Genomic DNA, 27,710 nt, shown 5'->3' with positions numbered 1-27,710 from the left:
ATCTTCCCTGGCTGCATTCATCAGCCAGACAGGGAAGGAGGTCCTCCAAGAGGTTTCCTTATAACATCTAGCGGCAACCTGCGCCAAATTCAGTTTCTAAAAAATCAAGAAAAAAAGATAAAACGTAGCAGCAGTTAGTACTTGGCACATCGGGGAGGCAACAAATTTGAGTTATTTCAAGCCGTTGTTTTCCTTCCTCTTTTGCTCTTCTCAATGTAAGTGAAGCACCAACTTCAATAAAACTCCAACAGGAACAGAACCAATTTTGTCAAATTTTCCCCAGCGAACGACAAAGGGTAACGCGTCCATACAATACACTCGTTGCCAGCTGAAACCAGCCACTCGCCATCGAGAGCATGAAAAGAACCAATTTTGTCAAATTTTCCCCAGCGAACATTCACTTTCACAATTACACCCATTATTTTGTTAATCTCTTTAAACTCAGGTATAACGTAATTTCCTCACAAATTCCTTTTCGCATTCAACCGCAAAAGAACTTCCGAAGAAAACCACATTGCTAGCTCAGCATTTCGCAAGGAACCCCGCAGGAAATGCCCCGCCAGAAATGCAGTAGTTGGATGACACTGCATCAGGTCAAGCTATACTGAAGGCGTTCTCATAGCAATGGTGAGGTCTAGTCATGGAGTCGGAGACAAACAATTTAACGCCACACACACAGGATGAGGAATAATAAATAAACATATTTGACATTTCTTTTCCTTCTATCACATCTAGAAAGTTAAACCTCTTCATTCTTTTTCTCAAAACTATGTATTACATGGAGGCAACGGTTTTTCTGGTCCTAGGCTTGAAAGTGGGAAATTGGTTAGTCTAAGATTGGCATGAAGGACAGAAGCAACCCGCTAACCACCTCAATGGTTAACTCCACCACGACCTCACCTATATGATAATAATAACTTGACAATTCGATAGTTTACCAAGTTACACTACACGACGACTCAAGGTATTAGCTGATCAACCCCACATCAGGACTTGTAGGCTTCTCTTGAGACGCGTGAGCAAGGCCGGGAGCAGTTGCCTCCACATATGGAGTTCCTGAAGTTTTCAATTCACCTGCCGCAAACGGATTCCTTACCTGAGCAGCATTCAAGTCCACATCCATGGCAGATGATGATGCCCTTGGGGGTGATGCGGGCTGCACCTCCACATCTGGGTAAGCAGCCTTGAACCTCGCTCGAAGGCCTTCATCAACAAGCCGTACACCATTCAACTGGTTACCCAGTGCCATCCACCTGAAGAAGACATGTAAGCGTTACCAGCAGAGCTTTTAAAGCAACTTAATGATTCCTGTTACCTAGTTTCCTAAAAAAGAAGATACCCTTAGATGCATATTAAGCGAAAAAAAAAAAACCTCAGATGCATATCTGTTTGACAATCTCAAAAATGTTCTAGAAATCATGATCAAATACCCTGCATGACAATTATGCATTCGAGCAAATAACTCCAGCTTTCTTGCCCTTGGCATTATCCTCTCCAGCATGGGATACATCTGAATAATATGATAGGCACCAATTAGCCTCAGAAATTTATGAATCACAACACAGAACAAAAATAAGAATAAGAAATTTTTTTTCTCCCTTCCTTTGCAAGTGTATCCACTAAAACAGGAAAAACGGACCAATTTGCAGAAGAGCAGGATATATGATAACACACACACACCCCCACAGATATACATATCTTTTCAATTTTTCCCCTCCCTTGCCATCAAAGGTGTAACTCAACTAACCTCATCTGGCTTCCGACTTGTCTCTCGGACCTCCGCAACAATGACATCAGTGTCAATGTTTCGATTTACTTCTGGATTGCCTTTTATCCCAACAAGGCAATGCTCCTTACTGTGATTCAGCCAATGGCCTGTCCGGCCTGTTCTGATAATCCGTTGAAGTTGATTCGTCTTCACCCAGATAATCTCCTCAACACGCTTGTACCCCCAGAGTTCCAAACTGCAAGATGACGATAAAATTCTTGAGTTTCTAGTGACAATTTACATTGAAGCACATAGTTCTATCTTTGCCTTTTTGGCAAATTGAAAATGCAGAACACAATAACATCTAAATGAAAGACAAATCTTAGAAAGTAAACATAAATGCTGAATGATATCTTGATCATTCAAGACAAATCTATTGCACCACGACTGGAAAAATATCATCATTGAGAAAAAATTGGATGATACAACAATCGGATTCTCATTTTGAGAAGCCGAAGTTACAAGAGCAATTACTCAACCCTACCTCAATATGGCAAGTTCAGATGATTTCTCTCACTTTTTAGTAAGCACATTTTTTGACCAACAAATAAGGATGGCACTAAACTTTTTTGGCATCACACCAGTGGCAACGACTTTCATATCCTAAAGAAAGCAAGGAAAATCATTTCTAAATATGACATACCACTCACGCCCTAGCTCCATTGCACGTCCAGTTACCCACAGAAAAATCAGACCATCAGTCTGCAGAGCAGGAACATTGAGGGTACGCATTTCATCATCAGCCATTGTCCCATAGGGCAATTCCATATGAATGTCCCATGGTGGATCAGCCATGATAACTCCAAATTGACCTAGAATATCCATTCTAAATGAGCGTATGTCACAATTGATCCATTGAGCTTCACCAAGCTCTACTTCTGAACAATAGTCAGCCCGTTGAGGCTTCAATGGTTTGGCAGGGGGTAATGCCCCTGGTCCCATTGGTGACATATCTGGTGTTGAGTCAAGCTCATAATGCACGTATTTGCAAGTCTGCCATGGATAGTGAGCATCAGTAACATGACAGACATTTCAGGTATCCCATTGTTGGTATTAAGATATAAAGCAAAAATTGAATTCACCTTCATGTGACGACAAGTATCAAGAAAAGAGCAGTCACCCAAGTTAACATCAGTATGCGGAGCAATTATCCTCCGAAAATGAACCTAAAACATCAAGTACCTTTACTTTTAGAAATCCTTCAAAAAATATGGAACTTAAGTAGAATCATCTCAACTAGAGCAATATGACAAAAGAATACAAGGAAATAGACTCAAAAGAGTAACCTTTTCACAAGCAATATAAGAACCAGATTGCCGTCGGCAATCTTCCTTTGTCAAAGCTGAGCAGTACTCCTTTACTTGGGAACCACCTTTGCTTTTGAACTGAAACAAAATCAGGGCAATCACATAACTCATTAAGGACGCTTAAAAGTCAAGAAAGCAACTTACTTAAGAGCTATTAGGGAGTCCTAAAGCCTTGTCATGATCTAAGAAAGAAACTAACCTTTGCAGCCACAGCAGTTTCCCTAGCAGTGGGCCTGTGAATGAGGTCCAAAAGCTCCTCTCCGGTTTTAGACTTCTGCATTTCCCTAAAGCTCTTCTTATTCAACAAAGCCTCAAGATCCTTCATATCATCCTCCTCGGTCCTTGGCTTCAGAGCAATGGCACCCGGGCCGCCCACAGGTCCATTCGACCCCATGGGAGGTCTCTGCATAGGAGGCGGCACGCCAACACCTCTAGGGACCCCCATAATCCCAGCCATCCCTCTCGGACCACCACCCCTCGGCCCCACTCCTCCTCCGGAAGGAAACACAGGTGGCATTCCCGGCCCTCCCATCCACATATCCGGCATTGGCCTCCCCATTCCAAAACCTCCACCACTACTACTGACAACATCACCCCCATTCCTGGGGCCCTCAAGACCTCGACTTTTCTGGTCGGAATTTGAATCGCTCTGCTGCTTACTTTCCGGCAACTCTTTCAACAGGCGAGTCCTATCAATATTCATCACCATAACCCTAGACTTGCCACTGACCACAAACTCCTCCAGGTCCACAACTCCCCCATTCTCCTCGACCATGGAGCGCAAGGCCATCTCCACCGCCAAAATGGCCCCGGACTCGCCTCCGAGGTCCCTGAGCGCGGCCCGCTCGGCGGGCGTGGCAGACTGATCATTCTCGAGCTTCCTCAAAACCGTAGAGGAATCAATCGGGGTAAAGGGCACCCTCTCGAGCAAGCAAACAGCGACCATGGACCTGACGAGGGAGAGGGGCCCACCGGCGTCGTCGATGAGAAACTTGTCGGAGTCGGAGTTGGGATCCTGAGAGAGAGGTGGAATGCGAGGGGGCAATTTGGGAAGGTTGAGGTTGTTAGCGTTAGCGTTAGGGTTGGGAAGGGGGTTGGGAAGGGGAGAAAAGGGGCGGGAGTTGAAGGAAGAGATAGCTTTGAGAGAGAGGTCGAGAGAGGAGACGAGGTCGGGGACTAGGGTTTGGAGAGAGGCGATGAGGTTTAGCTGAGCGTTGTGTAAGGTCTCCACACGGGATTCTAGCTGCTTGCGGACCTGCTTGACGGCAGTCATGGACTCCTCGCTGCTGCCTTCAGATGGCGTCTCCATGTTTTTTTTTTCTTTTTCCTTTCTTGCAATCCTAAGGTGAAATTGCAGTAATAAAATGGAGATTGGGCTTAATTAAGGCGTCTCAGTTTGTTTTCTGAGCGATCTGATGGGGTCCTGAGCAATCCTCCCCCTGCAAAGTGCAAGCTTGCAGAGTCCCCCCTCAGCCCAGCAGCTGCTGCTGCTGCCGCCTTTTCCATGTTTGATAAAACGACGGAGGCAAAAGAAGGGTTAAATACTAAAAAGTCCATGTAATTCACTGAAAGTTCAACTTAGCTCCCTGTAATTTGCAGACAATACTATAACTTTCTCTCGATTTTAATTAAATTGAAATTTGGACAGAAACCGTCTAAATTGAGGTTGCATGTAAAATGTCACGATTACTGTTTATAAATAATTGGATTAAATACCAATAAATCTTTATGATTTGTCGAATATTCTAGCTAATCCCCAGTAATTTACAAACCTACATATCTAGCTCTCTAATGATAAATAATTTCACCAATTGGCTGGATAGGGTTTCTCTGTGAGTCCCCCTTAGATTGCTCTGTTGGGCCGGTTTCTCGATGCTCTCTGCGTCTACTGAGTGTAAGTGTGTGTGCGGGTTTCTATCCTTGAGGTAAAAAAAAAATGATAAATAATTTCAATAAATCCTTTAACAACTACGTTCTTTCTTATCTCTCTGTGGTTCAAAAATTTATATTTCAAACCTTTGTCATAAATAATCTCAATGAGTTATTGAACAACTTCGTAGGCCTATATTCTAGTCCACCGTGATAAACAATTTCAATAAATTCTTTAATAACTATATATTTAACTCTATATAGTTCAAAAACTTGCAATTTAACACCTTGTGATAACAATTGCAATGAATCCTTTAACAACTACGAGGATTAAGAGAATGCCAATGTGATGAATTTCAATTGTTAGGAGAATCCTTTAACAATTGCTAATGTGACGAATTCAATTTAGTTAAAATTATGAGGAGCTAATATGTAGATTTTCGAATTATAAAAGGTTAAGTTGAACATTTGACAAACCAAAAGCATTTTGACAATTAATCCTACTATTTTATAAAGGACAATTTTGATATTTCACGTGCAATTGTTAATTTAAAGGTTTTTTTTTTTTGTCTACATTTCAATTTAGTTAAAACCAATGAAAGTTAGAATGTAAGTTTATGAACCGTATGCAGTCAAGTTCAATATTCAACAAATCACAAAGGGCTTTTTGGTATTTAACTTGGCAAAAGAACTAACTTGGTTTAGTGCATGAAATACGCTTTTCATTTCTAATATTTAGTATAATCAATTTTTAAATGACAAAATGGAATAAAATATGTGTAAATTTGACTTAATTATCCTGAAATCTATTATTGAGGATTACATATTTATACATTTATTTTGTTTATTTGCAAAATACTATTTGTTGCTTTATACAAGGAACTTTGACTTTTTTTTTTGTATATTATGAATAACTTATGTACTTATTTAAATAATTTGATTATTATATTTTATTTATTTTTGAAATATGAATATTAATTTTCACTTTTTGTTTTAAATAACAATATAATTACCAGCTTATTAAAAATTAAATCACATGAAGTTAGACATTCATATTCTCCCTTTATTTTTTTTCACTATGTCAAGTGCAAAAAAAGAAATATATATACGTTTGCACATAAGTTTAAAGAAAAATATCTTAAAATTAGCAAAAAAAAAATTAAAAATAACTAGAATAGTTTGTAAAAAAAATTATGGTCAATTATTGATTAAATTAATAAAAAGCCTAGTAGTTGGTAATGGAGCGAAAAAATGTATGAGAGCAAACTTGACACCAATAATTTTAGACATTTCAAGATGAAGGTGAAAATAGTTTTTCTTAAAATTTCATGAGGGATAGAGCGTCCAAGAAAAAGTTGAAATGAACTTTTCACTGGAAAAGGTCTTTCCAACTCAAAACATCCACATATAATATGAGAATGAAATGCATAAGTGGGAAAAACCTTTTTCATTCCGATTGATTATCGCATACCAAATGCAGAGCAAGGAAAATTGCGTCCTTTTCCGTGATCACATTTTCCTATTACCTATTTCTCTCACATATATCAAATCGCTACAGTATTTTTTCCATGAAAAATGACGGAAAATGCAATCCAAACGAGGCCTTAGGCTCTGCTTAATAATCCGATTCAGCATTTAAATTTAATGGAATCAGATTTTAACATATTCAGACCTGTTTCATAATAAAAAATTAAACATTTGAATTAATTAAGTGATACTGAATTTTTTTGGCAAAACTTGTTTCTGAAATTAAATAATAAAATATTCACTTATCACTGAATATAATATGCACTCAGATATATTAAATTTAATTCTTAACAATTCAATAACTTAATAAATTCAAATTTTAGATTCAAATTTCAGATTTCAGTTTTATCAAACACAAACTTAATAATCAAATCAACAAAATCACACTTGGAGCCACTAACCATGAGTAACGACATTGAGCCGGTCCGTATGAAATAGTACTGTGTTACACATATTTGATCATCCCCAAGACTAACCTCTTCAACATTTGATTTATTTTTATTTTTATTTTTTGGAAAACCGGAAAGATGCAGGTGTCGTCTCCAGACTTTCGGCCATTTGACTGAGTTCCTATGGAATGCATCTTGTAATGTTCTTAAGCTATACGGTTTCTAGCAAATTCATTAATACAATTCTAATTTTATTGAACCCAAAAAGAAAAAAAATTTTTTTTGTGTTTAATCTCGCAAATCACTCACCTCTGTTTCTAGAATTTAGGCACATCCACCTTTTATCTTGTAGAGCCTCGTTCTATTTCCTAAAGCCTCTGCAATTGACAGTAACAAATGCTAACCATTACTCCTTGTTAAACAGCTTGACATCTTGGTCTGGTCATTTTCAAGATGAGTTCGAATAAGCTTACCAAATTAATTTAGTTTTAAGCCTGCGGTGTCGAATTCACGAAACTAACGTTCTGTTTCGTAATTGATGAAAAACGGTGCATTTTGTAAGCCCAGATGATGAATATTCACACACTTTGCTGTCGTTCTGTTTTTGACATAATTCTGAAAAACACAGCACAATCCAGCCGGATGATGCAACATTCAAACATCTCCCTGTCATTCTGTAAATTCTCAAAATACAACATATAGTTCAGTAGTGTTTCCTACTTCGTGCCTAGACAACTGCTTGCATGCAATGCAATCCCTACTCCCTTGGCCAACCACCTCTTCCTTACCTCCTCTTTCGTCATTGATCAAGCAACCAGGAATTAGAATAAAGACACAATTTTATATATACACACACACAGGACAAGTAAAATCAGCTTTCTTGATCATTCATCTCAACTAGGAGATCACTGGACAGCCCTCAACCACCACCCCTTTGGCGGTTGGGCAGGTGGCGTAAGGACAACCATCAAGGTCATTTCCCCACCAACTGAGACTGATGTCTTCCAATCCCAGTGCCATATACAGCAGAACCCCCATAAAGGCCAAACCTGCATCTAATGCACCAGAGAGTACGTAATTGAAGCGTCGCCAAGACTCTGGCCTATATCTGTACCATACATAGCCTGATAAGAACCCAACTATAATCCAGGTGGTGTAGTTAACTGCAGTTGCCGGTGGCATGCTTCCGGTGGCTCCAATCAATACTGGCATGTTTATAAGTTTAATCCAATGTTGATTGGGGAAGGCCCTAGCAGCCAACCACACAAGAAGAGGAGCAATCGCTCCCCCAAGGAAGAACCAATTCACCATTGCGTAAGTTCCCAAATCTCCAAAAATTCTACGTGGGCCGATGAGTCCCCAGATTACTGATGCATCATAAAATACACGATCACCTGGACAGGTCCATACTGATTGAGAAGATGTTGTCTCGCATATGTCCGGGATGGTCTCCAGCAACCACCATGCCGTGCCCAAATACACAATAGCCGCTATTAGAGTTCCAACAACCTGAACAACAAAAATTACTAATTGCAATTAGGCAGCTTTTAAATTAATAGAGTATTCGTTCGATTAAAGGAATGCTCATCAAGAAACGTACTTAAGCTGTAAGCAATTAATAGAAAGTGATCGAACCTGCGCCATAAACATTGTTCTGGGAGGAACTTTCATGTAATGGCCGAGCTTGAAATCTTGCAAGAAAGTTATGGCCTGAGACATGCTAATGTATCCATACACCTTGAAGCACATGTTTGCCACGGGATATCCCGGATATATGTAACCGATGATATATTCGGTGATGATGTTCAACCCCGGTGACTATCATTTCAAGGATAAACTTTCAGGAAATCACACAAGTAACTTCTTGTGAGAGAGAGTGAAAAAAAAAAATCAATCTTTTTTTTTTTTTATGCATTGCAGTTTTCAAAAGTATGGGTACAAGTCATACTAGCTAGTATGATAAGGAATTACCTGGTTAGTGATGGCAGTGATTATGCCAATAGGCAGAGTGAAGAAAATGGCGATTAAACAAGCTAGCAGGACGCCCCACCATGGCAACTGAAGTTGCTCGTTGTAATATTCACAAACAAAAATTGCAAGCGCAATGTTTGCGACCAAAATGCACCAAAACCACCACTCGGGTACTTGATTGTACTTGCTCATGAGCCTTGTGTGTATGTCCATTTTCTTCTCTTTGAAACTTGATTTGCTCTGCTCCCATATTTCGCTGCATTTAGTTTGAAAGCTGAAATGTATGAGCTTTACACTTGCAATATGTAGTTCATCTCCACGATCAGCATCGTTGTAATTTTCTCCGCGCGCCCAGTACAATTATATCATTCATATTAAAGCAGATGAAACATCAAATCACAAGAAGCCCATGAAACTAATAGAAATAGGAGCGATGCAAGCAAGGAACATAGCAGCAGTACTCCTGTTTAGCATTTAGGGGCGTACCTGCCATGGAAAAGACAAACGTGCGTAATGGTAGCAGTGAGAGCGGCAAAGCCAATGCCGTAAGTCATTGCAAAAAATGTGCTGAGATAAAGGGGTCCCTCTCGCTCATATGCCGCAATGTCCAGGTGAAAGTTGGAGTCAATAATGGCGGCGATGTCGTAAACTTGGCCTCGGGCATTGAAGAGCTCATCGGAGAATATGGGGAAGGTCTTGGCCTTGTAAAGGTCGAGCCAGTAGGCCAGGGGAGTCAGCACATACATGACCAGCACAAATCCTGCGGCAACGTTGGCCGTGGCAAACCATGGGCTTGCCAGTGGGCTTCCTAGATAGGAGGAGATGGTGGACCAGTCAAGCCCAATGGCCCCAATCCCCAGCCCATTCAGGCCCGAACCCAGCTGCTGGGCTAGGATTGATGTAGGAAAGATCCAACACAGCCATGAAAGGGAGGTTAACATTTGGAAAAGATAGCCTGGAAATACGTAGTAAGCAAAGCTGGAAATGAAGGCAATTAGAAAGAATTGGGTTCGCGTTACACCGCCTTTGGGCCTTTCTTCCTTCTCGTGGAGAGCCCTGTAAAAATTATAAAAATTAGAAAGATTGTAGTTCTGAAATGTAACGCGCACTGAACTGAACGCACGATGAGGATAAGCTTACAAAGAAGCTTGAATGCATGCATGATTAATGTCAATTACCAAATGTATCGACATTATTTGAATGTTCTCCGGACTGAAAAGTTAAAACCAGTCGGCCGGTACGGAGTACAAACCTGAACAAGGAGACTTGGACTAGATTGGCTGGCCACCACATGGCTGCCGGCTCCACCAAATACCTTCTGAAAATACCAGCCCATCCAAACCCCAGCACCTACCATTCAAATTAACCACATCTCCATCCATAACCATTTATTCACTACTAATCCGATATGATCATCTTCATATGTATGTGTGTTTGTGTGTGTGTGTATATATATATATATATATAGGTGCATATACATCCAGCAACCATTCAACTCATTAAGCACAGGCAAGTAGGTAGGAATAGGATATATATCTAGGAGTTGGCTTACAACGTAGTACCATGTACTAATTACCTGAGTCGTTAAAACAACAATCAAGGACACAAAGAAGGTGATGTGCCGTTTATAGAAAGCCTTGACAACAGTGACTATGTGAATAGCATAAACGGTGCCCGCACCAGAGTTTGCGAATATGGTTATCAACACGTGTTCTTTTACATTGAATGGCCCTGGATTGAGCGAGAATTCCCAGCGGCTCCCTTTGAAGAAGGCCCCTTTGGGGAGCTTTGCAGCCATGAGCTGGCCCAGAGGGACTACGGCTACCTGAGCCGAGATGGCTGTGATGGTCAAGGGTTCGGTTCTGTACCAGAAGAACTGGTTCAGAAAGGACAGCAAGATGCAGGAGAGCGTCCCCAGCACCCACATTCTGAAGGTGAGGACCGGAAGAGAAGGGTCGTCTGTGGTTGGTACCGTAAGTGCCACCTGCGGGATTGGCGAATTTTCTTCTTCTTCTTCTTCGTCGTATACATGGTGGACCTCATTAGATTTGGAGCTCGATATTGCATGAACGTCATCATCATTAATGTCTTCATCTTTCGAGACTGCGCAGATGGAGATTAGTTCATTGTTTTACGACGATGGAGTTGTTGTAAAAGCAAAACAAGAAACAAGGGGTCTTTAACTAGCTATTACTCTGTAGGCTTAATTTGACTTTATCTTAATGCATCTTTATTTACCAAAAAAAAACAGGAGTAAAACAGATGGATCAGTATAACTGGAAACTGTACCTATATCTAGCCCGCTAATGCCACTACTAATTAGAGTGTAGAGAGAGCACTTACTTATGAGAGGAGCCCGAATCTCATCTGCCGATGATTCTTCCATTGCTGCCCCCGTTGAACTCTTAATGAATCTGCTATTCTTTCGATATATATATATATATATATATATATATATACAGTACACACAAACAATATAAGGGAGCAGTACTTTCTCGTCACCGCTATTCTGTAGTTAGACTGTGTTCTTGATTCGTTAGACTTGTAGGTGGAAGTGATCCTTAACTAAAGAATCTCGTTCCGTGTGCAGGTAGACAAGATAAATTTTAGTTGCTACTACTTGTTAATTATGCAAGTGTGATGAACAAAAAAAAAAAAAAAGCTTCGAGTGAGGGCTGGGATTTTTGAAACTTGAGGACTCTAATTTGTTAGTTGTAAATTTGGAGAATGGTAGCGTGCAAAGTTATGTATCATATGAGAGGATGAACTCCACTCTGGGGCCTGGGCTGGTGGGTGAGTCGTTGCAGTTGGCGGGCCACGTGGTGCTCTGTTGACTCGCTTTTATTTATGGCGCATGCCTTTCCCTGTTGAAGTTAATGGTCAACGTATCATTAGGCTTTGAGTGAGACTTTAAAAAAAAAAAAAATCATTATTGCTTAATTCCACCCTTCACATCATGGAATACTTGATGGAAATTCAAGATTCTTGTAGAAATATATATATATAATACTTCTTTTAGCAGTTGCTTAATTACTCCAATAAAACTTGAAAAGTTTATACATATGTAGTATAATAATTATGTACCGTAATGTAGCCTCAAGTCGCTGAAATAAACCGAAAGAGAAATGTTGTGTTTGGATTGCATTTTCCGTCATTTTTCATGGAAAAATTACTGTAGCGATTTGATATATGTAAGGGAAAAAGGTGATAGGAAAATGTGATCACGGAAAACAACAATATTTTCAGACGGAAACAAGCAATCCAAGCGTGGCCAAATATTTCGGCCGTTGCTTGCATTGCGTGGCATTCAGAGAAGTTAAAGATCCTGCCATTTTTTTTTTTTCCAATTTAATCACCTCAAGAATTTCTTTATTTCTAGAAATTAGGCGAGAATATTGGAAACTGGTCTCCTTCAATGCATGGGGTTTAGCCTGGGTATGAAAGCAACTTGCCAAGGATCCTGAGAGGGGATGAGCCAAAGTGACAGTTGATCTGCTAACTTTGACAAAAATAATTTTAGAGCAAAAAAATTGGTAAAATACACGAGACATTACATCTCGTAGAATAGTCCTAATGTATTCTGGGGAGCTGGTCAGATCCATAAAAGGTGCTTTAACAGCAGCAAACAACTACTGTATATATGAGCAGAATCACATTATTGATAGTTGTTTGGTCCACTTTTAAAGCATCCAAGCAAGCAAGCTAGCTGCTTGACTAGAGCCCCAGTTTGAATGGGGGATAAAGAGTTAAACCTTCTTGCTTAATTGATGAATTATCATCTGAATCTCGGAAAGCCCAACCAATGCCTGCTGAGTTATCTTCAATAGAGAAGGATCCGTCAAATGTAAATGATTCCATTCCATTACAAGCATACCAGTATATGTTGTCGGATGGGAGTCAGGTTCTTGCAAGAATATCAATAAAATTGGAAGTGTTTCTGGAAATTAATGCGTGTTCTTCCTGCTCAGGTATCAAGCTATCAAGGACTAGTTCAGTAAACATGGGTTGGCTCTTCAATTATTGCCTTGAAGCCTTCAAGAAGCGGGTTTTTTTTTTTGGGGGGGGGGGGGGGGGAATGAATCCTGGTTCCATTATGGGCCTTTTTTTTTTTTTGAAGGACATTGATTGATTCTAGTGAATGGATTTGGACGATCTGTTTATCTCATAAAAGTGCTTATCAGAAAGCTGTTACAGTGAAATTTTCTTAAAATCAAAAGATCTGAACAACAAACCCAAGATTATGGTGTTTACGGGCTCATATTGTGCAAATAGGTCTCAGACGAATGTAGTTTTTGAATTTTTAACGAAAATTTTGAAGGGACAAGAACAAATTTTAAAGGAAACTGTCCAACGTATTTGGATTTTTTCAGATGTGAAAGAAAGCTTGGTACCACATATCCGCCATTGCTGGGCAATATTACTGGTATTCACATCTGCTCGTTTCCTTCAACAGCATATCACAAAATCTTGGGAGATGCATAAATAATGAACTTGATCATCCGACAACATACGCCTGTTGGGCCAAGCAATAATGGTTCAAAAATCATTAGGCTGCAAAAGATAAGCTGCAAGATTAGAAAAGGCATCTCCCAAAGCACAAAAACGCTCGAGTATCACCTTCCTCCTCCCCTTAAACTTAAAGAAACAAAGAGGACACACACACACAATTATTTCTTGCTCTGTACTTTCTACCCCTTAACAGTGACAATTGAATATCACGTTCTTAAATTTTTTTTTTTTTTTTTTAAAAAAACACACACACACAATTATGTCGCTTTTTAATTATGATTATTCTCAAATAAAGAGGGAGCTCATGGTTCGCTCGAATGATGTCTTCAGCTTTTACACGAGGCAAAAAGAAGACTGGAGCCTTGACGAGGAGGCAATGGCATGTGAAGTAACCTTTTGAGAACAAATTTTGACCATTTAAAGTTGGAGCAACTGATCTTTATTTTTATCAAGCTGTAAACCTTTTTCTTTTTTGTTTATTTAGATGTACAAGAAAATATGTGCAACTGCAAAAATAAATAAATAAATAAACAAAGCACGGCATATCGTGTACATAGTGGGATGAATACATGAAATGCAATTCAGAATCAGGTTAGTGCTATGTATCCGGTTATTTGAAGGATTGAGGAATGAATCACATAATTGATCAATACTTGATCTGAAAGCATTTGATGCTTCGAATTCATCATCTCGTCGTATTCCGGCTTATCTCAACAATTTTATGTTTCCATTGAATCTGGCAATTTAAGGTTCGGAGTTCCACTAATTAGGCAAAGTATTGTAAGTAACTTTTTCTAATTTAGTAGCTTATTTTTGCGGTTTGTAGGTTATTATTCCTACTATTTCTCATCATTTGCACAGTTAGTGTTGGTTAAAACGAAAATTGAGGAGTCTCGGGTAGCGACAATTGCCACGTTAGCTGATAAGGTCGAAAGATAAACCAAACTATTTAATCTTCAAACTTGATTCGAACTCGTCTGAGTTTGATTCGACAATTGGTCAAGTCAAATTTGAACAAAATTTTATATTCGATATCTTTTAATCTCGATAAAAAAAGCTCGTTCAAGTTCGATTCAGAAATAAACAAACTGAATTTGAACAAGTTTCAAACTAGTTAAAAAAAATTAAAAGATTGAACATTAGAACGTTCGATTTGATTACACTCGTTTAAATCCCCGGTTGCTAAAAGGTCAAGATTAGTCCAAAATAAATTATAAAGCTCACATTACATTACATTACATTATGTATACCGTTTCTAATACTATATATGGGATCTAAAAAAATTTGTTTTATGCTTACCTTACATTCAAAGTGATTTACATTCCAAAAAATTGAGCGTATATTTTATTTTGTTGAGTTGAGCAAAACATTTCTGCTTGAACTGCCTTCCCTAAAATGAGTACTAGCCTTGTTTGGATAGCCATTTTTCATCGGAAAATTGCGTTATTTTTCGTGATCACATTTTTTTATTATCTTTTTTTTTTATATATATCAAATCATTACAGTAATTTTTTGTACAAAAAATTCTAAAAAATGCAATCCAAACACAACCAGTGTAATACTACTGTAATCTTGTATATTTATTTATTTATTTTTTTTAAATTGACTTTGTCAACTCAGCTAACCTTGAGTTTGATAAGCATATACACATGATTTATATTAAGAATTTTTTTTTTTGCCGTTGAATTTTTTTTTTTTTGGGGGTCTAATTTCATCAAGTCCTAACAAATTACAGCTACTATATATTTTCTGTGGCGCAACTTGTCATCTTCTAATCAAAGAGCTCACCAAACTCCGACACACCTCAACAGTTCCCAAACCCTCTGAAAACCTCCGCCCCTAACTTCTTCCTCCTCTCTACGCTTAACTTCTCCTTCTCTCTCACGTACGATCCCCCCACAAATTTCAACTGATCCCCACATAATCATTCCACAATGGTCAGGTTAGATCATAATTGCATTTATTTCCTTAATTACATGAAGAAACCGAACAAAAAGAGGGAGGAAAGGACCAGCATCTGTTAAAACTCGTAGCTGAAGTTCTTGATTTTCATATTGAAACTTCTTTTAGCTAATGACTTAGTGTTTGCAATTGGGTTTTTCTGTTTATTGTTCGGGTTGTATATTTTTATCAAATATTTCTTGTTTAAACATGTGATTCTGTCGCTATCACTTTCTTCTTATATTGTCTTTTTTCACTTCTTAATAGCTAATTGTATGTTTTTACTCAATTCATCATGATTGGCTTTTCCTTTGATTGCAATCTAGGTATTGATCACCGTGTTGAGCTGCTGTTTCTTGTTTGACTGTTGTTAGCAGATATCCAGTCAAAGAATTTTGGTTAAGGGTATAGGATTTGGAACGCTCGCTTGAATTTTGGCAGAAATGTGAGGTCCTTTCTCGCTTGCCTGCCTTCATACTATTGTTGTTATGCATTTCTATGCAAGTTTTGATTTTTATATGTCAGTTTTTTGCCTAGATTGTTTCATTGTTTTCATTGTTTTAGCCATGATGATCTTGATTTACAGCTGCTTCTTTTGTGTGGGTGTTGATCTTGCTTGTCAATGGCTGAGTTGATGGGGCCACGATTGTACAGTTGCTGTAATTGTAGAAATCAAGTTGCACTTCATGATGATGTCATTTCCAAAGCATTTCAGGTCAATTTTTATCTTTTCGGTGAAATAACTATTGTGTGGACACTAAAAAAATATGATCTTCAATCTATTTATTGGGGGTGTTTGAGATTGCTTTATTCCGTAGGGTAGTCTCAGTAAGAGGAACATTCAAATTGAGTATTGGATGCTTACACTTCAGAGGCTGCTCTAAAAACTCCTCTATGCAGTTCTTTTGAAACAAATTTTAGATGCAAAGAGATTTCTGTGCATTTGTAACCTAAAATTGGTGATCAGAAGTCATTCTAAGAAATGATTTGGGGCATTCACACAATTGCCCAAGAATATGCTTCTTGAATCGAATTCAAATTACAATTCAACTCAAACAAGATAGCTGACATGATATATAGCTTTGTTCCTTTGAAATTGTAGCTTCAATCTATACTTCGTTGATCAATGGAAAGATTCAAGTATGACTGTATTGGGAGATGTAAATTATTAGTTAAAGGATATCTCTTGGTATTTGTCCTATAATATTGCTTGCTATTTATGAAATAGGGAAGAAATGGTCGAGCCTTTCTATTCTCCCATGCAATGAATGTTGTTGTGGGGCCTAAAGAGGATAGGCAGCTTATGACCGGGCTCCACACGGTCGCTGATGTCTATTGTAATGATTGCCGTGAGGTGCTGGGTTGGAAATATGAACGAGCTTATGAAGAAACACAGAAGTACAAGGAAGGGAAGTTTATACTTGAAAAGTCAAAAATTGTGAAGGAAAACTGGTAGTGCAGGTTAGCCATTGTCCTCTGTATGAAATATGGGCGCAAGTTTGATAATGGCTGCATATATGTATCGAACAATTTCTCATCAATTCAAATTGTTGATTCATTGTTTGTTGCTGTGGATATCTTCTGGATTTCCTCTGGACAATTTTGGAGATAATGGGATTCGTATGTAAATACGTCATATTCAATATCTCTATCTTTGTGCTCCCTTGATTAGTTGAAATAATAAACTTGTATCCTCCCTTTTAATGGGAAAGCCAGATTTAGTTCATTCTATGGTGATATTCCAAATTTGCATTCTATGCCATGATCATTTCTGTCTTAGCACCTTTCATCTTCCATAATCATAGACTTCTGGCAAGGAGAGTTGTTCAGCCTGGAAATTTTACTTTAAAAATGAGAATTCTACTGCCTCAGATAAAGTTATTCTCATTCGCTAATAGCTAATAGCTGTCTTCGAATTTGCCTAGTAACAGCAAGAATGAAATTTGATGGTCAGGCCCAAACACCCAATACAGATCATCTTCATGGAATGACCCCCTCGAGTTTTTACATCTTAGCATAGGACATATTCTCTCTGTCTGCTGTATTTATACACTTGTCCTGGAGAAGTGGTGAAAACTGGAGATAATAGGAGTGTGTGAATGTAATTTTGTCTTGTTACTAATCAGCTAACTCTTAGATGAGATAATGTCTCAAGTTGAGACAACATACTGTAGAAGTGTGTAGAGTTGGCAACGAATTGAATCAAGGCATATGCCCAAGAGTTGGCAGGCACAGGTTTCAGTTTTGTGGGGCTATTCAAAGCTCTGGCTCCCGTTCTTGAATCCTCAGTAATAAGTTGCTTCTTTTGCATTATAATATATTGGTCTTAAAAAGCCAAGCATCACAGGATCTCTATCGAGATTGAACTGTTATGGTCAGAGATAAGTTTAATTCTTTCAATTTTGACATGACTCAAAGTCACAGCCGATCACTCTTAATTTGTTTCCTTTTCGGGGGAATTGTTGAAATAAGAACCATTTTGTTGAACCAAACTCGAATCTTGAACTAATTTCAGGTTTCACTGAAAATGACAGAAATCATTCCAGTGTTCTCGATTCATGTGCATTGGCTCCTGTTTCTCAGTACCATGGTTGCAAACGTCTTGAGAACGAACAAGTTGCAATATACGGAGAATCACTCTTGCAAATAAAAGGAGACACCTGTCTAAACCAAAAACAGAGCATGTTTTATTGATCAGATAGATTCCCAGAAGTTCAGGAAAAGGGAGTTGTTTTCATTTTAATGCCCAAAAACAAAATGTACATAATGCTGTACAAACACAAAAGAAACAAACCCAAAAATGAAAAACAAAGATGTTGCAAAGAAACAATTTCCAAAACAAGCATTTTTTTTTATTATTTACAAACACATTTGATCCCAGCCAGATTTCTTTATCTGCCTGAAAAGAATTGTTCTCATTTGTTCAAAGAAGAAACTAAATGCCCATATAACAGAAATAAAAAAACAAACCTACAAGTAATATACATCAGGAAACAGGCATCCTCTTGCTTGTGGTCCACCTCTTCTTAGCATTTGCCATTGCCTCCTCTCTCATCCTTAAAAGTTCATGGCAACACTGGTCGTATTGAACAGCTATTGCATTCAGTTCTAGGTTCAGATCTAAGCATTGATCTTTTTCTGAGTCTTTGTCATTCAGAAGCGCAGAAGAAAAACTGAAGCACATATCGTTAGATATTGCACTGCTAGAACCGACAATTGACAACCCTGATTTCTTTGTACATTCACTCATCACAGACTCACTGATATTACCGTCGTAAACCTCAGCGCCATATTTCTTGCACCCCGCAACAATGCCTAAACCAGAACTGCACAAAGAATTAGTAAATCCTTGATCGTGCTCTGATAACTTTTCAACTGACTCTTCAGCATCATGTCTGTCAACAAAAATGAATTCAGTAAAAGCATGCGGTTCGATTAATTCACGGCAGGGCATACTCTTCGATCCCCGTTCTATGCTGTAGCTTGTTGAGAGGTGACCATTTTGACATATGCCAGACTTCTTGTTTAAGTCGCCTACTCCAGCCAAACTTTCAAATGACGGTTTCCAGTCGGGTACCATTTCTAAAATTAAACAGTCAATCAACTCCGCTATGAGAAAGACATCGTCACTCAATAAACCAAGCTGTTCAACCATCTCGCCAGCTATTGAAATCGCAGTATCAGCATCCAGATAGAACATAAAGTGGATATTCCTTACCCGCCCTGTTGAAAACAAACAAAAGCTTAACTTTTTGGAATAGAGTATTGCTTTTAAGAAGTATTGATACCTTGGCAACAGCTGAGTTCCTCACCATGAAAGTCAGCAATGCGCAACGTCAATGATATGGAATGACAATCACGAATTTCCCCTTGCAATCTAAATTCATTTCTGCTATTGTATCTGTGCAACATTACGTTATGGGTTTCAATTGTGCTTTCTCCACAGGCATCATATGACACATTTCTGTATGTAGGTTCTATATCCATAGAAAGAGAATCAGCCTTGCAAAAGTTCGTTGCTTTGGATGTAATACTAAGCGGTTGCACAAGATTGCACAGTAACTCCTTTGAACTTTCAGATGAAAGAAACGGATCTTTCAAGAGCTCTGCTGCATTCAACCTCTGACCTGCTGGGAGCAAACATTTTTCTATGAGCTGCTTTGCTTGGGGGTCCTTAACATTACCAAGCGCAGCTGGCTTTATCCCCTGGAGTAAAACATATTAGCCTACATTAAAAGAACAATTTAACAAAATATCAAAGATGTGCATGAAGCTACTGCTAGGTTAAAAACATAGAAAAAATTTAAATTATACACATTACATGGAGAAACTTGGCAATTTGGTTAACTTACTGAAGTGACCTTTTTATAGATTTGAGCTGGATTTTTGCATTCACTGTATGGATATTCACAGGTTATCAGCTCCAACAAACACATGCCAAAAGAATAGATGTCAACAAGTTGATTATACTCCTCTTCATAGAGCTCAGGAGCCATAAATTCAGGAGTGCCTAGAAGAAAAAGCATTAAAATACTATACTTGCGTCACAGTTACAACATTGTTAATGCAAGTGAAAAGATTACCAATAACACTTCGCACAGTACGCTGCTGCATCATTGTTGCTAAGCCTAAATCTCCAATTTTAACTTCTCCATGATTTCCATTAACAAAGATATTGTCACACTTCAAATCTCTATGAATGATTGGTGGGTCATGATTGTGGAGATAGTGTAAGCCTTGCAGTATCTGTCTAGCCCAGTTCTTAATAGCCTTCAGCTCGACATTTCTGTGCTTCTTGCGGTACCTAAGTTCCCATAATGAACCAAATGAATTAGAGAACAAGAAGAAAACTGACGTTTATATGGGAAAAGAACAACAGTACTCACTGCCTCAAACTTCCTGAAGTGAACAACTCAGTAATCATGTTTATTGTTTTGTTCTCATCATCAACCCAAGAGGTATATAACTTCATGATGTTCTCATGTTTCAATGTTCTCAACAGGTGAACCTCAGAATATAATCTTCGAAGATTTTCTGAAGACTGCAATGCGTCGTCAATGCTTACTTGGTTCCACGCAATTTCAATTCCATCTACTTCATCAAACCCCTTATAACTAGAAAGCAGAAGGAAACCAAAAAAAAAAAAATCATTTGCAACAGCATGTGGACGTTGAAATTGGTCAAACTGAAACTAAGATCACATCCATAAACTGAGTAATCTGCAAACAAACAGACAACAGATAGGTCTAGGAACCATACACAATCTTGAATGCTCCTCTCCCCAAGATTTCATTATACTGAAGAAGAAAAACAAAGAAACATTGTGATGGAGTTGCTAAGTCAAAAAAAAGTAGCTAAAGATGTAACTTAAAAGAACAACACCATGAGAACCAGCAAGTATTTGAGCTACTATAAGATAAGCACAACAAAAATTTGAAGTTAATACAACACCATAGAGCATGCGAGTGCTAGCACTTACATCCTCTACCATCAAATACATTTAAAGTTGAGTTTAATGTACTGAAGCACAACTTTGTAAAGGGACCTAGGCCTTGTTTGTGTTGACAAGATACCAGGTGTAAGTTAGCTAGACCTCTAACGATCTCTGCACCCATACAGGCACAGACCACTCACCAAAAAAAGGGTGAAGAATGAGCTTAGCTAAATCACAAGCACAAATTTTTATAGGATAAACTCTTAACATTCTTGGTTGCTCAAAATTTCCTTCTCGGCAGTAAAGTTTACACGATCAAACTCCATGAGCCTAAAATGAATTCAAAGTACGCATACAAGACATCAACAAGGAAAATCAGTCTTCCTTAGCGATTTGCCTACTTAAACAGAGGCTTCGTTCGATTCTCTATCAGAATTGGAACTGGATTCCAATTGGAAATGTATATGATTCACTACAAGCTACAAGATTCCTAAAGAATATGATTAAAATTCCAACTTTCACAGATAAAATAAGCAGCCTTAAACTACTCAGAAGAAAAAATAATGTAACATTAAAGAAAATCCATAAACTTAAGATGAATATGTTGATGGCGTCAAGTTCCGACACCTGTAGCTCAATAATCCATAGATCCACCAAAATGTTTCAATAAGACGAGTAAAATGGAAATCACTCTAGCAAAAAATTAACATCAGGATTAAACACCAAACGAAGCAATTAAACATTCAAGAAAAAGAAATAGTTGCAAAAAAAAAAAAAAATATCTATGTAGCTGAAATCGACACAGAAAAAACCCGAACCGTACCCGAATATATCGTTTATCGGGGGAAACTTCTAAAATAATATCATTCTCACTGGCCTCCAACTTCAGCTTAGCATTTGGCGCTGACAAAAACGAACCTGCCCTAGAATTCATCTCCGTAACAAACCCAATCTACCTTTCCCAAAATCTCTCTCCTTTTGATTTTTTGAAAAGAAAAAAACCAACAACTGAGGAGGAAAGGAAAAAATTAAGAACTACAAGAAATCAAAGACGAGGACGACGATGTTCAGAAAATGCCTCGCAGGCAGCTGAAAATGAATCAACGGCAGATACGAAACGATCCGAACATCCATGAAAATTGATTTGCAACGCTGTAAGATTGAAATTCCAAATCGCAATTCGTCCAATTATCCTTGCCATTTTCCAGAAAAGAATTTATGTTTCATATAGCTATCTATTGAGGTATTTATAGCTGAAGGACTGATGGAAAAAGGGCTAAATGAGAGACCTTTTGGGGCACAAATTAGGGCTAAATGACCCTAAAACTTGAGCCCCTGAAATGAAGGAGAGAAAGAGAGAGTGATTGAGGGAAAGATGACCGAAAATAGAAGAGAATTTTGGAGAAGAAATATAAAGCCCCTGAAAATGAAAACGAATTTGTCCAGTGTTAAGGGATTCTTTTGGAAATAAATTGTGGGGTTATCTCCCTTTTGGGTTAAAGATTTTTTTTTTTTTTTTTTTTTTTTTTAAAGGAGGACAGGTGATCTTTCTTTTACTCTTTCCATGTGAAGATAATAATGTAAATAATATTAATGTGTTTGGACAGCTCAGTTCCGGTTTGAATTGCCATTTTTAGTAGTTTTCGTAAAAAAAAATTTACTATATGCATGCAAGGTAAAATGATATTTGACAAATATATTAATAAAAAATATAAAATTTTTTTTATGAAAAATCACAACCTATTTGCTCGAATAATATTCTGATCACATTATAAGTACATTTTTTAAATTACCTTTTTATTTTATGTATATCATATATAATTATAAAAAGTATTATATTATTAATTATTTTAAATAATATTTTATACAAAGACTCCTCGGCTCCTCCTCCGGTGCCAGCCAGCCGGTGGTTCAGGGGCAGGCATTGAATTTTAGATCCGATTGGGGTGATGATCCATTATGGAGTGCTTTGGTGGTTGAGAAAAAGGAATGGAATTAGCTCTTTAATTTTCCTCTTTCTTTGATTTGACAAAAAATAGCAGTAGCATATAGTATAATTTTTGCTACCATTACACCCCTTGCTTCTCATACAACAACTGAATTCTTTACTCGTTAATTGCAATGAGTTGAGTTTGGATAGAGAGAATTTGGAAAAAAAAAAATTTTACCTCACAAATCCCAATCACCTTTTTATCTCACATACATCACATCACAAAAAGCGCTATAGTAAATATCTCAAATAAATCATCCAAATAAACTCTTATGATTTTTCCAAAATTCTGATGTCGATATCTACCTTGTATATAAAAAGAAAGAAAGGTTACTATAGCAACCTCTTTTTTTTGTCAAGTGTATAGTCTCTTATTTTGACAAGTGTCAGTTTCTTATTGTAGTTGAAGTTTTGTTCCACTATTTTTTTTTATTAGTCAAAAGTCATAAATATCTCTCCTTCCAATTCTTTTTTTTTTTTTTCCTTTTTCTGTCTTTACTTTTAACCTTCATCTCCCCTTTCAAATTTTTTCGTTATAATTAATTATACTAAGATTATTTTCTTACTATTTTTTTAGATAATTATTATTGACCTGGAGAGGTGTCGCAACAATCATTATTTCCTTGATATTGATTAAGCCTTCCATTATTTTGATTCTGCAAATCGATTTTCCTTTTGTGCGGTTTGTCTTAAATCTAAATGCAAAATTTATTTTTTGCAATTCTAATGTTTTAGTTCCTTTTTAATGCATAGTTGAATCTTGCACTTCCTTTACTAGTTCTTTGGTATTGAATTTTTGTACCCTTTTTATGCATTGAAAAGCCTTTCATTCAACTTTCTTGCAAGTTTTATTGTGAATTTGTAGGATATAAATTTTTACATGATGGTGGTATCTTGTTTGAAAAAGAAATAATGGTGAAATTTTATGCATTTGTAATTATAATGGCATGATACTTGAGTTTTATGAAGTATATATCATTTATGTTAATATTGAACTGGTTTTACATTTCTCATGTGTTTGGTTTTTGAATTCTTTGTTGTTGTTTGTCCATACAATATAGTATATGTCTCCATTGCATCACAATAAGCAAGTTGGAGCAAACTTTTGAAACATTCCACTATATATAAACTTTTTTAGACTCATTTTTTGACAATTATAATTCTTTTTATTTGAAAGCAAATTATAGTGTAATGAATTTTAACCATAATTTTATAGATGGGCCTAGACTATGCTTGCATAGTCCGGTTACTTCTAGTATAATATAATATTTAACTAGGAAAACTTGCAAGTTTCAAATTGTAACATGCCCAAACAATACTTAGTAGGCCATTCTATTATATTGCATTTGGGATAATAAAATATTAGCAAATGAGTACTATAAAAAGTATAAACACTTGACTGGAGACGCACTTCCTCTTTAGGTTATGAAAGAAACAAGTGAAGCTTGAACTCAACTAAAACCCTCATTCGCCGCGGCGGAACTAGAATTGTCCGTGGTACCTTGCCATCGAGGTGTCGTGGTGTAGTTGGTTATCACGTCAGTCTAACACACTGAAGGTCTCCGGTTCAAGTCCGGGCGACGCCACCACTTTTACCATTTTTCCTTTTTTTCCCCATGTATTTTTTACCATAGTACTAGCAACTTTTTTTTACCAAGTATTTCATTAAGAAATTATCTAGTCGGAGCCTTATTATTATCAGAGTTTATATCAGCAATGCTTTAGTTTAGGTAAGGTTTTAGTAATTTTCAACAAAAAAGAAATTTACATATTACTCCCCATTTAGAAATGTTTTAGTTAAGTTAAAATTGTAGTAATTTTATTGGATTCAAATTATATTAGTTTTATTATATAGCCCTTTTTTTTTACCACACTAGTGCCCTTTTTTTTCCAAGTATTTTATTAGGAAATTATCTAGTCTACAAATATGAGTCTTCTTATTGTCATAGTTTTTATGTTAGCAGTGTTTTCATTAAGTTAAGACCTTATAAATTTTTAAAAATAGAAATTTTCATATTATTATTTAGAAATGTTATAGGTAAGTTAAGATTTTAGTAATTTTATTGAATTTAGGTTATCGTAGTTTTATTATATAGGAAATTTGTGATTATAAGATTTGTTTACTAAGTCATACATAGTCTATGCATAGTCTATAACAGCAATCTATAACAGTAGTCTGTGTTATTGATATTATATTGCTAATACTATTATTATGATCTTTCCTACGCATGTATGTACGTGTGTGTAAATTGCCTCCCCATATATATTAGATTTATAAAATTTATCCCATATATTTTTTCCATTTTTGGTGAAATTTTTTGGGTTCTGCAAATTTCATAGCGAGTTTGTGAGTTTAGGACAGAAAGGAGAGGATGATGAGAAAACTTAAATTCTGAGAGAAGAGAAGAGAAGAGAAGTAATTCTAATGTTTTTTGAGAGTTTTGGAAAGAAATGGAATGATTTTGGATAAATATATCAATAAAATTTCATTCAATAGTTTTGTGAGGATAAAATGGACAATTTGAAAAAGTTTTGTAAGCTTCCGTCAGTTTCCCTTTGCTTTCCGTCCGTTTTGGTCTGCAAAAAATGTTGCACTGTAGCAGCGCTTGGAATTCTTTAAAATCCGTTCGTTTCTTTTCTTTTCCGTCTCACTTGGAGTTGGAGGTCCCAAACGCAGGAAAATCCACCTTTCTCTTCCTTCTTTTCGATTCCGTTGGAATCTGAACTCCCTAGCTAATGTCCGTCTCTCAGAATTCCTGGCCTCCTTTTTTTGGGATCTCTTTGATCCATCTATTGGTTTAAGTTCAAAACAGAACTCAACTCCGAGATGGGTTTTCTCTCACACAAGGTAGAAAGAAGCGACATTGAAGCTGGTGACCACATCTATACTTGGAAAACCGGGTTTAGTTACTCTCACCATGGTAATTGTTTTCCGCTCTCCTTTTCCACTTTCAATCACCATTGTCACCAATATATATATACGTTATTAATTTTCTTTTTTCCCCCGTCTTCTCGACGTTATTGCCGGCTTCCACGGCATTGAGCAGTAGCTCTTTTCTTCCATGCGACGACTCGATATTTTGTCCCCTCTCTTATTGGAAATTTAACAAAAAGGAGAAGTCTTCGTCGAATATAAGATCCATATGGTTGACAGAAAGAGGATTTGCAGTTTCAAGTTGTTACGTACGATCTGAAATAAGATGGGGGAACAGATACTTAAATTAACTAGTACCAGTGTAGTGCAACATCACTTGTAATTAGCCGTTTTCTCTACGTCACTTGTAGAGATTCTAAAGGAATTTTTATGGCCTCAGTCTGCTGTAAACTTGTTGGCTTCGAAGGGTGTTTGTTAGATCTGTGTGGTAATTATACTGTTTTATGATTGTGGATTTCTCTTTTCGTATTCCTTGTCGTTTGAGAACTGCCCCACTGTCTTCTGATGGTATTGTTGACCTGTGCGATTCATGCAGTACTGAACACGCAGACATGAATCCAGGACATGCGTCCGCCAGTACCCTTGGTTGCAGATTAGGGCTCGGAACAGCCATTCTGTCCGAGATCCTCCAACATTTATATTGCTATTTATCAAAATGCATATGTTTGCCTTGCTTTTGATAATCTTCCTATCAATGCACCATCATTCCTATGCGCCTCTCTAAAGATGTACACTTGTTGAACTTGTGTGACCTCTACTTGTGTTGGTACTTTTTCCATTTGCTGGTTAAACACTAGTCTATCTTCAGAATTCATCAATTGTATATTATTATTAGTGGATCCTTTATCTCCCATTTGCTATTTTGCAGGCATCTACCTTGGTGGAAACAAAGTCGTCCATTTCACTCGTGAAGAAAATAAAGTCTCAACTGGTGGTATCTCCATCAGCTTTTCAAGTACAGGTGAAGTGTCTTCTCTGTACTCTGCTCCGCGTGCAAAAGAGCTGCCAGCCTGTCTACATATGCCCGACTGTGGATTTCGTCAACCTCAAAGTGGGGTTGTTCTTTCTTGCTTGGATTGCTTCCTTGGTGGCGGATCATTGTGTCGCTTTGAGTACGGAATCAGCCCACTTATTTTTGTTGTGAAACTTCGAGGTGGCACATGTACGGTAGCAAACTCTGATGCACCGAAAACAGTGATTCACAGGGCCATGCATCTCCTTCATAATGGATTTGGAAGCTACAGCTTGTTTGAGAATAACTGCGAGGATTTTGCTCTATACTGTAAAACAGGTCTTCTCATTCATGACCAAACTGCTCCTGGAAGGAGTGGTCAGGTGTCTGGTGTCGCATGTGCTCCGCTGGCAGCTGTTCTTTCTTCACCACTTAGGTGGTTCATGTCTAGCCCGATCTGCATAGCAGCAGCTGGAGCTGGATTATACTGTTTGAGCCGATATGCTACGGATATTGGGGTGAGAACTGATGTCGTCAAAGCGGAAGTAGAGGATATGGTTTTGTTCCATGGCATCATCGAAGGCCCAAATAAACCTACTAATCATCATGTTAAATCCCATAAACGGCCCCTTGAGTCTGAGCAATCGGATTTTCCTGCTTCTAAGAGGCAATGCTAGTGATAACGCGTTGAGAGCAGTAACTCAAAAACCCTTTCGAACGACCGGGACATCGAATGCCTTATCCTCTGTTTTAAGCATAGTACTAGCATGTTAGAAAGATGAAAGATTTAAGTCTGTTGTTTATTTCGAGAGGCTTTATATTTAGCCTGGCAACAACTTGCTTTTGCTTTCTTGCTTCTTTCTTCTCAAAGTGTCGAAAATAAGGCAGGTAACATCCACGTTTTCCAGTGTACAAAGATGTGCCAATAAAAAAAAGTATCAAAGAGTTGTTGGGCATCAACTGAATATCTGTACGGTGAAAACTCAAGCAGAATTCACAAGAAATCACCATCAGAAAGTACAAGGATCAATTGTTTACGGAGGTGAGGTCCTTTAATTGGTAAGATGCTTGCCTGTTTACACTTTCAAACATCGAACAACATTTTCCCCAAATTTAAC

The 27,710-nt window shown here is 37.6% G+C and overlaps 5 protein-coding genes and 1 non-coding gene across 10 annotated transcripts; 3 read left to right on the top strand and 3 right to left on the bottom strand.

Moving 5' to 3' along the window:
* Positions 1-681: 681 nt before the first annotated feature.
* Positions 682-4,561, bottom strand: LOC113707074 (N(6)-adenosine-methyltransferase MT-A70-like). Its single transcript, XM_027229234.2, has 7 exons — positions 3,275-4,561; positions 3,055-3,153; positions 2,851-2,934; positions 2,412-2,761; positions 1,748-1,964; positions 1,431-1,510; positions 682-1,253 (listed from the first exon to the last, which is right to left on the bottom strand). Exons 1-7 carry the CDS (start codon positions 4,382-4,384, stop codon positions 968-970), a joined length of 2,226 nt encoding a protein of 741 aa, XP_027085035.2. The 5' UTR covers positions 4,385-4,561; the 3' UTR covers positions 682-967.
* A 2,942-nt stretch (positions 4,562-7,503) lies between these two features.
* Positions 7,504-11,496, bottom strand: LOC113705669 (oligopeptide transporter 7-like). The gene is made up of 7 exons (XM_027227588.2): positions 11,175-11,496; positions 10,408-10,934; positions 10,084-10,181; positions 9,318-9,887; positions 8,832-9,087; positions 8,496-8,678; positions 7,504-8,369 (listed from the first exon to the last, which is right to left on the bottom strand). The coding sequence occupies exons 1-7, from the start codon at positions 11,215-11,217 to the stop codon at positions 7,758-7,760; spliced, it is 2,289 nt and encodes a 762-aa protein (XP_027083389.2). The 5' UTR covers positions 11,218-11,496; the 3' UTR covers positions 7,504-7,757.
* A 3,599-nt stretch (positions 11,497-15,095) lies between these two features.
* On the top strand, positions 15,096-17,007 carry LOC113706272 (protein yippee-like At4g27745). Of its 4 annotated transcripts, none has more exons than XM_072062541.1 (4): positions 15,096-15,282; positions 15,659-15,731; positions 15,868-15,996; positions 16,510-17,007. In XM_072062541.1, exons 3-4 carry the CDS (start codon positions 15,904-15,906, stop codon positions 16,735-16,737), a joined length of 321 nt encoding a protein of 106 aa, XP_071918642.1. In that variant the 5' UTR covers positions 15,096-15,282; positions 15,659-15,731; positions 15,868-15,903; the 3' UTR covers positions 16,738-17,007. The 4 variants fall into 4 exon arrangements, with proteins under 4 accessions (XP_071918642.1, XP_071918641.1, XP_071918639.1 ...); XM_072062540.1 differs by having other exon boundaries at positions 15,608-15,731; XM_072062538.1 differs by having other exon boundaries at positions 15,097-15,282; positions 15,659-15,726.
* A 1,104-nt stretch (positions 17,008-18,111) lies between these two features.
* LOC113706271 (probable serine/threonine-protein kinase WNK10) lies at positions 18,112-22,142 on the bottom strand. 2 transcript variants are annotated; one of them, XM_072062536.1, is made up of 7 exons: positions 21,539-22,142; positions 20,541-20,578; positions 20,168-20,395; positions 19,865-20,085; positions 19,634-19,791; positions 19,094-19,487; positions 18,112-19,004 (listed from the first exon to the last, which is right to left on the bottom strand). In XM_072062536.1, exons 1-7 carry the CDS (start codon positions 21,647-21,649, stop codon positions 18,268-18,270), a joined length of 1,887 nt encoding a protein of 628 aa, XP_071918637.1. In that variant the 5' UTR covers positions 21,650-22,142; the 3' UTR covers positions 18,112-18,267. The 2 variants fall into 2 exon arrangements, with proteins under 2 accessions (XP_071918637.1, XP_071918638.1); XM_072062537.1 differs by lacking the exon at positions 20,541-20,578.
* A 2,075-nt stretch (positions 22,143-24,217) lies between these two features.
* Positions 24,218-24,291, top strand: TRNAV-AAC (transfer RNA valine (anticodon AAC)). Its single transcript has one exon. It is a non-coding gene; the product is annotated as a tRNA-Val (tRNA).
* A 1,090-nt stretch (positions 24,292-25,381) lies between these two features.
* On the top strand, positions 25,382-27,442 carry LOC140013785 (protein LEAD-SENSITIVE 1-like). The gene is made up of 2 exons (XM_072063901.1): positions 25,382-25,626; positions 26,509-27,442. The coding sequence occupies exons 1-2, from the start codon at positions 25,533-25,535 to the stop codon at positions 27,267-27,269; spliced, it is 855 nt and encodes a 284-aa protein (XP_071920002.1). The 5' UTR covers positions 25,382-25,532; the 3' UTR covers positions 27,270-27,442.
* The last annotated feature ends 268 nt before the right edge of the window (positions 27,443-27,710 follow it).

This window comes from Coffea arabica, chromosome 8c (genome assembly GCF_036785885.1).
Source record: "Coffea arabica cultivar ET-39 chromosome 8c, Coffea Arabica ET-39 HiFi, whole genome shotgun sequence".
Lineage (NCBI taxonomy): Eukaryota > Viridiplantae > Streptophyta > Magnoliopsida > Gentianales > Rubiaceae > Coffea > Coffea arabica.
Note: the sequence above shows the minus strand (reverse complement) of the source record. Positions and strands in the feature narration are given on the sequence as shown.

Excerpts from the sequence above, each read along its gene's own strand:
- LOC113705669 (XM_027227588.2), bottom strand. The coding sequence starts at position 11,217 with ATGGAAGAATCATCGGCAGATGAGATTCGGGCTCCTCTCATAA. Across the intron at positions 10,935-11,174 it reads GATTCGGGCTCCTCTCATAA|TCTCGAAAGATGAAGACATT; the intron begins GTAAGTGCTCTC and ends CCATCTGCGCAG. Across the intron at positions 9,888-10,083 it reads GTCCAAGTCTCCTTGTTCAG|GGCTCTCCACGAGAAGGAAG; the intron begins GTTTGTACTCCG and ends TAATTTTTACAG.
- LOC113706271 (XM_072062536.1), bottom strand. The coding sequence starts at position 21,649 with ATGAATTCTAGGGCAGGTTCGTTTTTGTCAGCGCCAAATGCTAAGCTG. Across the intron at positions 20,396-20,540 it reads AGAGGAGCATTCAAGATTGT|TTATAAGGGGTTTGATGAAG; the intron begins GTATGGTTCCTA and ends TCTGCTTTCTAG. Across the intron at positions 19,792-19,864 it reads TACTGTGCGAAGTGTTATTG|GCACTCCTGAATTTATGGCT; the intron begins GTAATCTTTTCA and ends TTTTTCTTCTAG.
- LOC140013785 (XM_072063901.1), top strand. The coding sequence starts at position 25,533 with ATGGGTTTTCTCTCACACAAGGTAGAAAGAAGCGACATTGAAGCTGGT. Across the intron at positions 25,627-26,508 it reads GTTTAGTTACTCTCACCATG|GCATCTACCTTGGTGGAAAC; the intron begins GTAATTGTTTTC and ends GCTATTTTGCAG.
- LOC113707074 (XM_027229234.2), bottom strand. The coding sequence starts at position 4,384 with ATGGAGACGCCATCTGAAGGCAGCAGCGAGGAGTCCATGACTGCCGTC. Across the intron at positions 3,154-3,274 it reads AAACTGCTGTGGCTGCAAAG|TTCAAAAGCAAAGGTGGTTC; the intron begins GTTAGTTTCTTT and ends ATTTTGTTTCAG. Across the intron at positions 1,965-2,411 it reads ATGGAGCTAGGGCGTGAGTG|TTTGGAACTCTGGGGGTACA; the intron begins GTATGTCATATT and ends GTCATCTTGCAG.
- LOC113706272 (XM_072062541.1), top strand. The coding sequence starts at position 15,904 with ATGGCTGAGTTGATGGGGCCACGATTGTACAGTTGCTGTAATTGTAGA. Across the intron at positions 15,997-16,509 it reads TCATTTCCAAAGCATTTCAG|GGAAGAAATGGTCGAGCCTT; the intron begins GTCAATTTTTAT and ends TTTATGAAATAG.